Here is a 15,000-nt window from a genome sequence, read left to right on the forward strand (position 1 = left end):
GACCTAATTCATTATAAAGAACATTAATGAAACGAAATTACTGGAGAGTGGAAGACTTCAGGGGGGATAAGTGGAGACGAGGAGTGGAAAAGGTAAATAGATGACAAGGCGAGGAGGCTACACCTGGAGGCACTGAGTAGCTGCGATGGACGCCGCACCCTTTGCCCTTTGCCCTTTGCGCTAGGACTGCCGGGGCAGGCAACACTCCCTCCTTGGAATCGGCGAGAGGTGTGGCATTCCAGACCCACAATTAACCGAATACGAAGCCAGCCCGCTTCCGATGACGCCACTAAAGCACAAATAAAGTCGAGGGAATGTAAATAACGACTTCGAGATAGTAGGGTCGATGATATAAAAATAGACTATTAAAAGATGTGAATGAAGAGGCAAAAGAAAGAAGAAATGAATGGAAGGATAGAAAAGAATGAATGCAGGAACCCTGGAAAACATAAATGAAGAAATGAAAAAAAAAAGATACTTAAGAAAAAGTGAAAGAAAGCAAAGTAAGATATATTTAAGAAAATAGATGCAAAAGTGTAAAAGAAGGAAAAGTGTATAATCATTAAGAAAATATTTAAAAAAGGTAGGTATGCCTGAAAGACAAAAATCTAATTTCCTACGAAGGACTGGAGGAGAAAATCGGATCAAGTTTAAGTTAAAATGAGGAAGGCAGGAAGGCTGGTAAAGACTGCCAGAGAAGAGAAAAGGAGTGAACAGAAAGAGGACCATGACAACGAACTTTGGAAGCAAGACAGAAGTGATACGCGAGGGAGCCAGGTAAGCAAGCAAGAGCTTCTCTTCAATTTATCATCATTAATTAGATACATACGCCGGAGTGTGGTGTGGGGGGGGGTCGCTAATTCCTACGATTTCATCGAGCAGCAGGCACTCGTGAAGCCACCATTCCCATTCCAAGCAACTCTCTCCAGATTCGGAGAGAGGGTTGTCTCTTGTGGAGACAGGAACCCTGTGGCTCATGTTAACATTAGGGAAGAGTGCCATGTGATGCCCACATAGCCAGAGTTGACGTTCACGAATTGCGCTGCTGGAAGTAACAGGCCTAGACTGAGTCCTACAATATGGTCTCTGGTTTGACTCACGGTCATTCCAGCGATGCCTCATGGTTCTCCGAAGGCACAAAGACGTCGAGATTCTTCTTCGATTCATTATTCAGGACTTCCCGACATAACCCACCACTGTTATTCACTACACGAAAAACATGAAAATTTTTCCAAGACTTCAATGTCCTCGTCACATGTATGAGTAGTTGAACCGTGTCCTCCAGTGCGCCCACGGGTGCCTTACGCGGCAGAGGGATCTTATATTACCAAACCAGGTCTCTTACAGACAAGGGAAACGTGGACACTGACATACATTCTGGCGAGAGATGACACAGAGAGGTTTAGACCTATCTCGATAAATCTCTTTTATACCAAAGAGTATTCACCATTTCATTCTATTTGCTGCCTGGCTATCATATAGAACCTTTTGTGGCAAAGTGTTTAATGGAAATGGAAAATAATAAGTAGTTGAAAGAGAGACGGGACATTTCATAAGAGTTAAAAAGCTATTGGAACTACAGGAGAGCCCTGCCACCCTACATCAGGTAGGGTCGCCCTGTCACTTATAGAGCCTCTACATTGGGCGCAATCTCTGTATCCCTATTCATCTTTTATCGTCCTCACGTCCTCTCCTCTTGTACTGCTTCTTTGATTCAATCCCTCCCTCTTTTCCTGGGTCCCCTCCATGATCACAGATAGTACTGTGGTGAGTATATTTCCACGCTTATCCTCAATATGTGTCCATACCATCTCAGATGGTATCTTTCCACAAATACGTATTAGTATTGGTTCCACATCAAGTGCCCTCTCATTGTTACTCCTTTAATGATACGCAGTACTTTCATTTCTCCCGCTTATTTTCAAGTTTTATTGTCATTCTTAATATTTCTGAGCCGCAGGTTAACACATACTTTAATGTCGTTTTGTATCTAATAGATTTAACTTATGGTGGATTCATTTTTACCTCAGTAATAGAGGTAAAAGTCTTGAATTATCAATGTAGCTAAAAACATTCCATGTTTTTCCTTTAAATAACTTGAAATTTTACACTAAATTTAATGAAAATCTTTCAATATTTATTTCAATATAGTTTTCGTGATTTTTATCTTTAATGTCAATGAACTTTATCTTGTCATTCTATTTGCTCACTGCTCTTTGTTACGCAACAAGGGTCTTTGATATGAATGTACAGGCTAAGATTCTAATTTCATCTGTGTGCATTTTTTTCACACTCTCAACAGCATTTCTCTTGCTTCATATTTCTTCAACTCATATATTTTCTAAAATATTTTTCTTTCTGTTTTATTCTAGTTCTAACTACTTATATACACCATACAATTTCCCTTTTCCTTTTGCTACTGGTAATCTTTATTTAGATTATTTCTTTTGCTCTTCCGGTTATTTTATGCCTTGTTTTCTCACATTCATATTTAATGTTTTCCAGTATTCCGGAACTCTCATTTTGGTTATTGTTATCATTGTTAATATATATATATATATATATATGTATATATATATATATATATATGTGTGTATATATATATATATATGTATATATTATATATATATGTATATATATATATATATATATATATATATATATATATATATATATATATATATATATCTGACAACAGGCGAATTGGGGAAGTCTACACTAAACAATGATAAAATATCAAAGATCTTATGAGGGGATTATGTCCGTGGTGCTTCGTGGAGTGCTGGGATGACCATTTGTCCTCCCAGGGAAGCTAGAGCCACAAAGGTAGTACCTCCCTGTACATTTATGGTTGGAGCCTTCTCTCGAATATGGAGGGCCTCCAGAATCTCCAAACGATGAAAGTTGTGTGCGGAGTCGATGATCTTTGCGTTCTCCACCAGGATTTTGCTAGTCAGGGAGGAGTTGTGTTTTTCCAAAAAATGCTTCGTTGGGGCACCAGCTTGTGGATAGCACGTTAGTCTTCTAGAGAGAGAAGTCGTTGTCATTCCTATATAAGACATAGGACAACATTACTCCTCCGTAATGGGTTGAGGTTACGGGTCGGGTTATTTCGTAGGATGAGGCTTGACGTTTTGAAATTCTTATAATAAATCCGAAGCTCCAGTTTTTCTCTAAGGTCAGATGGTTGTACACCGCGTTCAAATATTTCTCTGGGGATTCTTTCGTCCGTTCGGTAAGCCGTACTCATGAAAGATCTGTAATTGAGAATAATTGAGGGGTGTTTCATGGGAGGGACGGTGTCGTGATTTAGGTAATTCTCCATTTTTTTCGGATGGCTTCTTCTACGTCCTTATTGGGGAATCCATTGTTAACCGGGACTTGCTGCAAGCGTTGAAACTATTGATGTAAAAGAGGCCATGAGGAGCGGTGCTTGAATGCCCTGTTCACGTATGAACGTATGACGCTTTTCTTGTAGGCTGCAGGGCATTCTCCATCCGCATTTAAACATTTACCCTCATTCGTGCCTACGTATACAGTGGTGGTAAATCTACTTACGTTGGGCTTTACTGAGATGTCTAACAAGGGCAAAGAACCATCACCATAGTGTTCACTTGTGAAGTTTAGACAAGAGTCATTAGTGAATGCCTCACATAGTTCTTGCAGATGTGTATGGGCTCTTGCTTCAACGCAGATATCGTCCACATATCTACCATAGGAGTGTGGGCGAATTACAGGAATAGAGAGAACTCGTCTTTCCATTAAACCCATGTAGAAGTTGGCGAAAAGGACCCCGAGGGGGGGGGACCCCATCGCCACACCATCTACCTGTCCATACAACTTACCGTCGGGTCCGCAGAACGGGGATTCTGTCGTGCACGCTTCTAGGAGTTTACAAAGCAAAGTTTCCGGAATGTCCAAGGGAACATGATTGGAGTGATAAACCTCATCCAAGATGAAGTCTATGGTCTCAATGGCGGGGCCATTCGTAAAGAGACTCTCAGCAGCTAACGAGGCAATAAGACCTGTAGGGGCTTTGTTGTGAAGAAGGTCAATAAATTCTTTAGGAGACTTTAGCAACCAGGAACTAGGTACATTTAGGATAAGAAGTTCGTGGAGTCTCTTGGCCAAACCATAGGTTGGGTTGGGGATTTGGCTGAAAGAATCCTCAGAGAAATTGTTGAACGCGGTGTACAACCATCCGACCTTGGAGAAAAACTGGAGCTTCGGATTTATTATAAGAATTTCAAAACGTCAAGCCTCATCCTGCGAAATAACCCGACCCGTAACCTCAATCCATTACGGAGGAGTAATGTTGTCTATGAATTCATCTGCCCGGACGAAGACTGTAAGCTTCATCCTGTGTCTTACATAGGAATGACGACGACTTCTCTCTCTAGAAGACTAACGTGCCATCTACAAGCTGGTGCCCCGACGAAGCATTTTTTGAAAGAACACAACTCCTCCCTGACTAGCAAGATCCTGGTGGAGAACGCAAAGATCATCGACTCCGCACACAACTTTCATCGTTTGGAGATCCTGGAGGCCCTCAATATTCGAGAGTAGGCTCCAGCCATAAATGTACGGGGAGGAACTACCTCCGTGGCTCTAGCTTCCCCGGGTGGACAAATAGTCATCCCAGCACCCCACGAAGCACCACGGACATAATCCCGTCTTAAGATTTTTTACCTTTCATCATTTTTTAGTGTAGTCTTCCCCAATTCACCTGTTGTCAGATATATATATATATATATATATATATATATATATATATATATATAATTCAATTATCATTTTGATGTCCTTGAAAATGCTCTAAGAAGGGCGAAACGTCGTAACATATGATATATAACTTCGGTAATATTTTAATCCGACTTAATGAAAGACAAAGATCCACTATTAGAAAGGTTGAATCCTTTAATAAGAAGCTTATTCTTGCATAAGCAGCGGTCAAATTTAATTCTATATGTATTAAAGAAGACCTGCTACCTACCTGTACGAATATATATGTATATATATGTATATATATATATATATATATATATATATATATATATATATATATATTGGACATTGGTATGATATAACACATATGTAAAAGTTCTCTATAAACCCACTATCGGAAGAAAAAATGACGGAAGTACAGGGTAACTGTATATTTCGACTACTATCTGTAGTCCTCTTCAGCAGAATGCTTACAAGAAGTTAAGGTACAAGTATATATGAGGAAGTGAGGGGTACATAAAAGGGGATGGGGAAAGTGGGGGGACTCAGGTTACATGCCCTTGAAATGGTTGGTCAAGGAAGGACAGTTGGTGGTGTTTTGTCCGACCACTCTTGACATTATTTTGTTGACCGCTAACTTCGTAATACAATCTGGGGGCCACTGACCTTTTGAGGTATTAAAGTTAGGATAATGTTTTATTAGAGAAGATTCTACAATTTTTCTTCGATAGCTACAGTGTGATTTAAAAATAATTTATGCATTATCCCAATCTAATCTGTGGTCTTTTTGGCTGGCATGAGGGAACACAGCGGAGTTAACTTGTCCATATTTTATGGAGTTTTTGTGTTCCTTTAATCTCGTGGACAAATCCATGCCAGTTTGGCCCCAGTAGACATCATCACATTCTTTACAAGGCAATTTATATACCCCGGAGTTTTGGTCCACATCATCCCTCTGGTGTATATTTACTACCTTTCTAAAAATACTGTTTGGATAATTGTAAATAAATTTGATTTGGTTATTAGGTAGAAGTTTGGAGACCAAGTTGATAGATTCACTAAATGGTACAGTGATGTTATTGTTACCCCATTTAAACTTCTCCCTGGAGTTATTTGGTTTATAAAAATTGGATTTGGCTTTATGTAGGGCTTTCTTTAAAAATCATTCCGGATAACCTATGTCAAATTCTATTTGCAAGAATTGTGGACTACAAATCCTAAGGGCTCTGAGATATAGGCCCGATGGAACACTAGACTTAATATTATCTGGATGGTGGCTAAAGAAGTGTAGGTAATTTCCTGTGTGGGTAGGCTTCCTATACACAGTAAAGGACAATTGGTCCGGGTCTCTTATGACCGAAATGTCCAGGAATGGAATCCTACCTCCTTCCCATTCGACCTTAAAATTAATATTCTTAGCTAATTTATTTAATCTAACAAAGAATTCATCAAAAGAACCCCACATATCGTTTCACAGTGTAAAAATATCATCAACATACCTAAACCAAAACATGTCAGGTGGTTTAATCTTAGGTAATAAAGTACTTTCAAAATATTCCATATATAGGTTAGCTAACACGGGTGAAAGGTTAGAACCCATACTGCAACCATATCTTTGTCTAAAATAAGAATTATTGAAAGTAAAAACATTGGTATTGATGCATAAACGGGTCAGGCTATCTTTGATACTGAAAGTGGGAGTTTGTATTGATATGGGTGCCGTTTGGTTTCCAAAAAACTTAAGATATCTTCCGTGTTAACATTAGTGAATAAGGAAACTATATCGAGACTTAGTAGTATGCTATTTATAGGTATGATTTGTCTTTTAATTTTACTCACAAAATCTTCTGAGTGTTTAATGTGAGAGTTTGAGAAACTTCCCACAAATGGTGACAAAATCCCTGTGAGCCATTTTGATACCTTACTTGTGCATGAATTCCCCTCTAAAGCCAATTATCTCCAATAGGAATTCATGCACAAGTAAGGTATCAAAATGGCTCACAGGGATTTTGTCACCATTTGTGGGAAGTTTCTCTTCTTGGCTTTCCTCAAGATCTACGATGGCTCAAACGTCCGGATCCCGGGAAAGGATAAGTCGCATTTTCTTTCTGTCCCTAATTCTACAAACACCATAGCTATTGATGATTATTTGTTAAAAGGTGGAATAAATATAGCAAAAATATCTTCCAATAAAATAGGAAAAATATCTAAAAAACATAATAATATTCGTAATAATCTTAGTGTCGTTTACCGTATTCCATGCAACGGCTGTCCATCATCTTACTTCGGTGAGTCAGGTCGAGGGATCAATAAACGCTTGAGTGAGCACAAAAACAATCTCAGGGCACATAGAACATCGTCACCTGGACAAATGTGGACATTTACCTGATTGAAACAACACAGAAATTCTACACGAGGGATTTGAAAAGAAAACGAGAAAAACTGTGGAAACTGCACATATCGCCACCAACAAGAACAACAACGACAGAGACGCTACGACTATAAGAATTGTGATCCGTCTGTAATGCTGTAGTCCTCTGAAAAAGACCAAGTTGGTCGCAACGTTAGGGCAATAAACTCTATTCCCAACACATCTTCGTTTGCCCTTCCCCACCCACATTCTCTCTCATTTGTCTGAAATAATTTTAGATTTTATATATATACAAGCACCCGGACCTGGCTTCGCCAGGTGTGCTTGGCCTACGGCGTAGCTCGCTTCGCTTCGCTTGGCAATATTTCGTAAAGATTCTCTTAGCAACATTTCGTAAAGATTCTCCAGGTGTGCTTAGCCTATGGCGTAGCTCGCTTCGCTCGCTCTTCATTAGAGTACATATAATTTTTGCTATTTCGTAACATATTACAAAGGAGTCTTCAAAATCTCCCGAAGGAGTCTCTAGTCTCCAGAAGTAGTCGTCAAAGTCTCCCGACGTCAAATTCTCCCGTCGTGTGTCTCTCTCTCTCTTTCTCTCTTTCTTTCTCGTTAGGTCAATCATAAAGGCAATACATTTTTTTAATCGTTTATGTTATGTCACATAGGACCCGCGGAAATTCCACGGTTATTCAACTTTTAAGTATTACGAAGGAGTCTTCAAAATATCCTAAAGGAGCCTTCAGTCTCCAAAAGGAGTCGTCAAAGTCTCCCGACGGTGTCGTCAAATTCTCTCGCTCTTTCTCTCTCTCTCTCCTTCTCTTTTTCGTTAGGTCAATTATAAAGGCAAAAAAGATTTTTGAATCGTTTAGGTCATGTCACAATAAACATTTATAGACGTTTGAATACTGTTTATTTATTTGTGTATTTATTTATTTATCTCCTTATTTTCGTGAAGTTCTGTTAGGAGCTCAGAAAGCAACGCGACATGACGTCACACGTTAAGCTTTGAATAAATGGAAATTCCACGGGATTTACGAAAGAGTCTTCAAAATCTCCCGAGGGAGTCTTCAGTCTCCAAAAGGAGTCGTCAAAGTCTACTGACGTTGTCGTCAAATTCTCCCCTCGTCTCTCTTTCTCGTTAGGTCAATCATAAAGGCAATAAAATTTCGGAAGGTGGTCATAAAAACGCCAGGAAATTTTCAAAACTGAAAAACTTTATTTTTTTTATGTATATAGATTCTCTTGGCAATATTTCGTAAAGATTCTCTTAGCAATATTTCGTAAAGATTCCCTTGGTAATATTTCGTAAAGATTTTCTTGTTAACATTTGGTAAAGATTCTCTTGGCAGTATTTCGTAAATATTTTCTCATTAATATTTCGTAAAGATTCTTTTGTCAGAATTCCGTAAAGATTCTCTTTTTCTTGTTAGCACCACTTTCTTTTTCCATGGTAATATTAGTGTTTCCGGTGATGACTCATTTCCGGGTTGGGCCTTCCGTAGGAGGTTGGAAGGTTTAGAGAGAAATATTTTTTTTATGTTAGTGAAGTGGAGATTCTCTTGACAATATTTCGTAAAGATTCTCTTAGCAACATTTGGTAAAGATTCTCTTGGCAATATTTCGTAAATATTTTCTCATTAATATTTCGTAAAGATTCTTTTATCAGAATTCCGTAATTCCGTTTTTATGTATATAGATTCTCTTGGCAATATTTCGTAAATATTCTCTTAGCGTGATTTCGTAAAGATTCTCTTGGTAATATTTCGTAAAGATTCTCTGAGTCTGAGTCAGATGTGTACCCGGGAGTTAGTGTTTCCGGTGATGACTCATTTCCGGAGTAGGAGGTTCGAAGGTTTAGAGAGAAATATTTTTTATGTATATTGATATATACCCATGTTGTTGTGTATAGTAACCGTATAAATCGTTTTCTTCCAGACCGTCCCCGCGCCAGATCACTGTTAAAACACTCACCCCGGTCCATGACCCCCTGTTACCTTTTGTTCGGGTCACGCACTTTCGTTCAGAAATTTTAGTTTTGACCATTTCCATTTTTATTTAATTAGATAGATTCTCTTGGCAATATTTCGTAAAGATTCTCTTAGCAATATTTTGTAAAGATTTTCTTGGTAATATTTCGTAAAGATTCTCTTGTTAACATTTGGTAAAGATTTCGTAAATATTTTCTCATTAATATTTCGTAAAGATTCTTTTGTCAGAATTCCGTAATTCCGTTTTTATGTATATAGATTCTCTTGGCAATATTTCGTAAAGATTCTCTTAGCAATATTTCGTAAAGATTCTTTTGGTAATATTTCGTAAAGATTCTCTTGTTAACATTTGGGAAAGATTCTCTTGGCAATATTTCGTAAATATTTTCTCATTAATATTTCGTCAAGATTCTTTTGTCAGAATTCCGTAATTCCGTTTTATGACTCATTTCCGGAGTAGGAGGTTCGAAGGTTTAGAGAGAATTTTTTTTTTTATGTATACACCCACGTTGTTGTGTATAGTAACCGTATAAATCGTTTTCTTCCAGACCGTCCCCGCGCCAGATCACTGTTAAAACACTCACCCCGGTCCACGACCCCCTGTTACCTTTTGTTCGGGTCACGCACTTTCGTTCAAAAATTTTAGTTTTGACCATTTCCATTTTTATATATATAATAATATATACATATATATATATATATATAGATATATATACATATATATATTGCTGCTCGAATTTATATTTTTACTATCGTTCCTCTCAGCTACATTTCCTTGAGTCTCTGTTATGTGCGGCCTGCGTGACTCGCCCAAGCACCCGAACCTGGCTTCGCCAGGTGTGCTTGGCCTACGGCGTAGCTCGCTTCGCTTCGCTTGGCGATATTTCGTAAAGATTCTCTTAGCAATATTTCGTAAAGATTCTCTTGGTAATATTTTGTAAAGATTCTCTTGTTAACATTTAATAAAGATTCTCTTGGCAATATTTCGTAAATATTTTCTCATTAATATTTCGTAAAGATTCTTTTGTCAAAATTCCGTAAAGATTCTCTTTTTCTTGTTAGCACCACTTTCTTTTTCCATGGTAATATTATTTACGTATTAGAGAAATACCTTTTTATGTTAGTGGAGTGGAGATTCTCTTGGCAATATTTCGTAAAGATTCTCTTAGCAATATTTCGTAAAGATTCTCTTGGTAATATTTCGTAAAGATTCTCTTGTTAACATTTGGTAAAGATTCTCTTGGCAATATTTCGCAAATATTTTCTCATTAATATTTCGTAAAGATTCTTTTGTCAGAGTTCCGTAATTCCGTTTTTATGTATATAGATTCTCTTGACAATATTTCGTAAAGATTCTCTTAGCGTTATTTCGTAAAGATTCTTTTGGTAATATTTCGTAAAGATTCTCTTGTTAACATTTGGGAAAGATTCTCTTGGCAATATTTCGTAAATATTTTCGGAGTAGGAGGTTGGAAGGTTTAATCTTCTTCACATCAGTAACCCACTTCCAGAAATGCCGATTTCTTCGTACCTTCTCCGCTGGTGCTTCACACTTGGCCTGCGGCGCTGCGCCTTAGGCGCGGGCGCTGCGCGCCTTGGGCTACGCCCCTTTTTTGGGAAATAAAGTTCTTCTTCGCGTTCTTCTTCGAGTTCTTCTTCGAGTTCTTCGAGTTCTTCTTCGAGTTCTTCGAGTTCTTTTTCGAGTTCTTCGAGTTCTTCTTCGAGTTCTTCGAATTCTTCTTCGAGTTCTTCTTCGAGTTCTTTGAATTCTTCTTCGAGTTCTTCTTCGAGTTCTTCTTCGAGTTCTTCTTCGAGTTCTTCGAGTTCTTCTTCGAGTTCTTCGAGTTCTTCTTCTTCGAGTTCTCCTTCTTCTTCGAGTTCTTCTTCGAGTTCTTCTCTTTCGAGTTCTTTGAGTTCTTCTTTTTCGAGTTCTTCGAGTTCTTCTTTTTCGAGTTCTTCGAGTTCTTCTTTTTCGAGTTCTTCGAGTTCTTCGAGTTCTTCTTCTTCGAGTTTTTCGATTTCTTCTTCGAGTTCTACTTCTTCTTCTTCTTCGAGTTCTTCGAGTTCTTCTTCTTCCTCTTCTTCGAGTTCTTCGAGTTCTTCTTCTTCGAGTTCTTCTTCTTCTTCTTCTTCTTCTTCTTCTTCTTCTTCTTCTTCTTCTTCTTCTTCTTCTTCTTCTTCTTCTTCTTCTTCTTCTTCGAGTTCTTCCTCTTCTTCTTCTTCGATTTCTTCGAGTTCTTCTTCTTCTTCGAGTTCTTCTTCTTCACCGTAGTTGGCGGTGTAACCGATTTACCACCAAACGCGAAGGTGTGACCGAATTACCACCGGACGGCGTAAGCAACCATTAAATTTTTTTATATTAGATACACCCATGTTGTGTGCTTAGGTGTGCTTAGCCTATGGCGTAGCTCGCTTCGCTCGCTCTTCATTAGAGTACATATAATTTTTGCTATTTCGTAACATATTACAAAGGAGTCTTCAAAATCTCCCGAAGGAGTCTCTAGTCTCCAGAAGTAGTCGTCAAAGTCTCCCGACGTCAAATTCTCCCGTCGTGTGTCTCTCTCTCTCTTTCTCTCTTTCTTTCTCGTTAGGTCAATCATAAAGGCAATACATTTTTTTAATCGTTTATGTTATGTCACATAGGACCCGCGGAAATTCCACGGTTATTCAACTTTTAAGTATTACGAAGGAGTCTTCAAAATATCCTAAAGGAGCCTTCAGTCTCCAAAAGGAGTCGTCAAAGTCTCCCGACGGTGTCGTCAAATTCTCTCGCTCTTTCTCTCTCTCTCTCCTTCTCTTTTTCGTTAGGTCAATTATAAAGGCAAAAAAGATTTTTGAATCGTTTAGGTCATGTCACAATAAACATTTATAGACGTTTGAATACTGTTTATTTATTTGTGTATTTATTTATTTATCTCCTTATTTTCGTGAAGTTCTGTTAGGAGCTCAGAAAGCAACGCGACATGACGTCACACGTTAAGCTTTGAATAAATGGAAATTCCACGGGATTTACGAAAGAGTCTTCAAAATCTCCCGAGGGAGTCTTCATGTTGTTGTGTATAGTAACCGTATAAATCGTTTTCTTCCAGACCGTCCCCGCGCCAGATCACTGTTAAAACACTCACCCCGGTCCATGACCCCCTGTTACCTTTTGTTCGGGTCACGCACTTTCGTTCAAAAATTTCAGTTTTGACCATTTCCATTTTTATATATATAATATACAAAGAAATCACAAAACACACGTGATAAACTATTTTTGCAGAAACCACCGGGAAATTGAAATAACATGAACTTGAGTTTGGGTTTATTTAAATTGGACAATTTTATCATTGACAAAATTGTGTGTGATAAATGTAACATGGGACCTCGCCGAGTATCCTTGTATGTATTATTTCTTTCTGTATTGCTTTTTTGTACCTTTGAAAATGCCTAAATAGATGAAAACGTTCGGTATCTGTTTTTTCAATTTCCCGGTGGTTTCTGCAATATATATATATATATATATATATATATATATATATATATATATATATTATATATATACAGTATATATATATATATATATATATATATATATATATATATGTATATATATATATATGTATATATATATATATCTATATATATATATATATGTATATATATATATATATATATATATATGATGTGTGTGGAATTGTTTACTTGATAGTCATTTCTACAACCAAAATTCAATCACCTGAATGTAATGGTACAGGTGGTATTTATCTATATTTACTTATTATTATTTATTTGCTTATTCATTTTTTATAATCAGGTAATTCAAGACTCCATGGGTACCAACTCCACCTGTGATTATCTTGATAATTGCATGTTCATAATGGACAGCCTGTTCCTGACACACACACAAAAAAAAAAGGAAGTAGAATATTTCACTTATTTTTTCAACTAATTCCAAAATCACCTATCCCCTTTTCCAAGCCAGGTCTATTAGTTCCCCATTTACATTCAAATCCTCTACTATTACCTTGTCATCACTCTCCACACCATCTAAGTAAACATGTAACCTTTGGGAGATTTTTTTTAACTCTTGTGATTTTTTCTTGATGTTGTTCATACAGTACATTTGTACTGGTGAAATTTTATTTCCAAACAATTTGACAACAATGTCTATCATAGTTCCGCCAACATGTTCTACATTTTTTATTTTGTCAGTGAACTCAGGCGTAAGGACAAATTTCACACCACACTTTCTTCCAAACTCCTTTAAAGCTTAATGTTGTTATGCATCTGTTTTCTTCCTTCTCCAACTGTTTTGATTCTAAGCGATGATATATCATAGTGATAATAACTTATCACTAAAACGTCTGAATTTCTGTCATTAACTTTACTACTTCTTAAGTTTTGCAATCTATTAGTATTGTAGTATTTTTTCCCAAGTGAATATTCTTTGGGTGTTGTCTAAGAATTATTTACTATCACTTGCCGTGGCCGTTGGAGTTGGAGCTATTAATTAATGTCATCATTGTTTTGCTGGCCTCCCGAAGGTCACATACCTGCTTTCATTAGGCTCGAGCAGACACGGTGCACGTGCTGCTCCTCCCACAGATACCTAATTGGTCACGTGTCCTAATGAATAAAAGCTTTAGATCAGCAGTTTTGGAAATAAACAAGAGCAAAATCTGGTATTACTGGGGCCGTAAATCCCCCGTGTCGGTTTAAACATTTTTGCTTTGGTGGACGACGGAAGAGAACTTTCAGCTTGGAAGAGGAACTCTGGGTAATAGAGATTGTTATTTCGTTGAATAAATAGCAATTCTGTCCTTTGGAGCAATATCAAGCAAACGTGGTGGAGTTAGTAATTTAGGCAGTCAATACCCCATACGGTCCGAGCGTTAGAGAAAGATATAGTTAGATCAATAAAGAAGGAAAAGTAGAGAGAAAGAAGGGAGAGGACGGAGAAATAAAGTGAATTTTGAGGACAATATCACGCCGAAGAAAGAGAAACTCGGAAAAGTCAGAGGAATTCAGCCTACTACGTCTTGTTAACAAACAGGAAATACTCAAGGGATATCCATGACGCTTTTCTCTACAAGATAAACAGCTTTCATACAAAGGAAACTATTCTTGGCCGAATCACCTGCGTTGGATTGGTGGAAAATTTGAAGACACCCGCAAACACAGAGCAAACTCTCTTTTAAGCGAATACAAATTACGTTTGCTGAGTCACTATATACGTTAAGATTACATCATTTCCAACCAAAACTCTTCCTGGGTTCGTTTATGAGATTTTTTCCCGCACAGAACGTGTTTTTGTAGTAATAGGAATTGCTTATATAAAAAATACGCATCAACACAAAAGGGACTCGAAATATATTTAGAAAACCAAGTTTCCTGAAGCTACGATTCAGCGAATCATAGTGAGAGCGGCGCTATGTATGTTGGATGAAACAGAACGTGTTTTTGTAGTAATAGGAATTGCTTATATAAAAGATACGCATCAATACAAAAGGGACTCGAAATATATTTAGAAAGCCAAGTTTCCTGAAGCTACGATTCAGCGAATCACAGTGAGAGCGGCGCTATGTATGTCGGATGAAACGTTCTCCAGTCAATCTGTGTGAACAAGCTCATGCCTCGGCCCCTTTCCCGTCACGATGACGTGCCCGCCTCGTGGGCTTCGGCCTTGTTTGGGACCAACGATGCTTTTAACCTGATGGGAGTCGTCACAGGGCTGTGAAAGGACAAACACCTTCGAACACCTTCCTCGGCACGGCGGCACTCCCTGTGAAGGCAAAAAGGCGGACTCAGGAGGTCAGACCTCTTCATCCAATTGCACGGAAGTCACTGTCCATGAAGAAGCTACAGAATTTTTTTCATTTCGTCTCGTCTCTACAAGCAGGATATCTATAGCTTCTCCATATCGTTACCATCTTT

General features: G+C 37.9%; 1 protein-coding gene across 1 annotated transcript in view; it reads right to left on the bottom strand.

The window, feature by feature from the left end:
* Positions 1 to 3,399: 3,399 nt before the first annotated feature.
* The window catches only part of LOC143027522 (uncharacterized), a 16,179-nt gene continuing 4,578 nt past the window's right edge, over positions 3,400 to 15,000 (bottom strand). The window contains exon 2 of the mRNA XM_076188811.1: positions 3,400 to 4,156. Coding sequence (XP_076044926.1) covers positions 3,400 to 4,156 — 757 coding nt within the window. The remainder of the gene's footprint in view (positions 4,157 to 15,000) is intronic.

This window comes from Oratosquilla oratoria, chromosome 1 (assembly GCF_046742065.1).
Source record: "Oratosquilla oratoria isolate Oo_2021 chromosome 1, ASM4674206v1, whole genome shotgun sequence".
NCBI lineage: Eukaryota > Metazoa > Arthropoda > Malacostraca > Stomatopoda > Squillidae > Oratosquilla > Oratosquilla oratoria.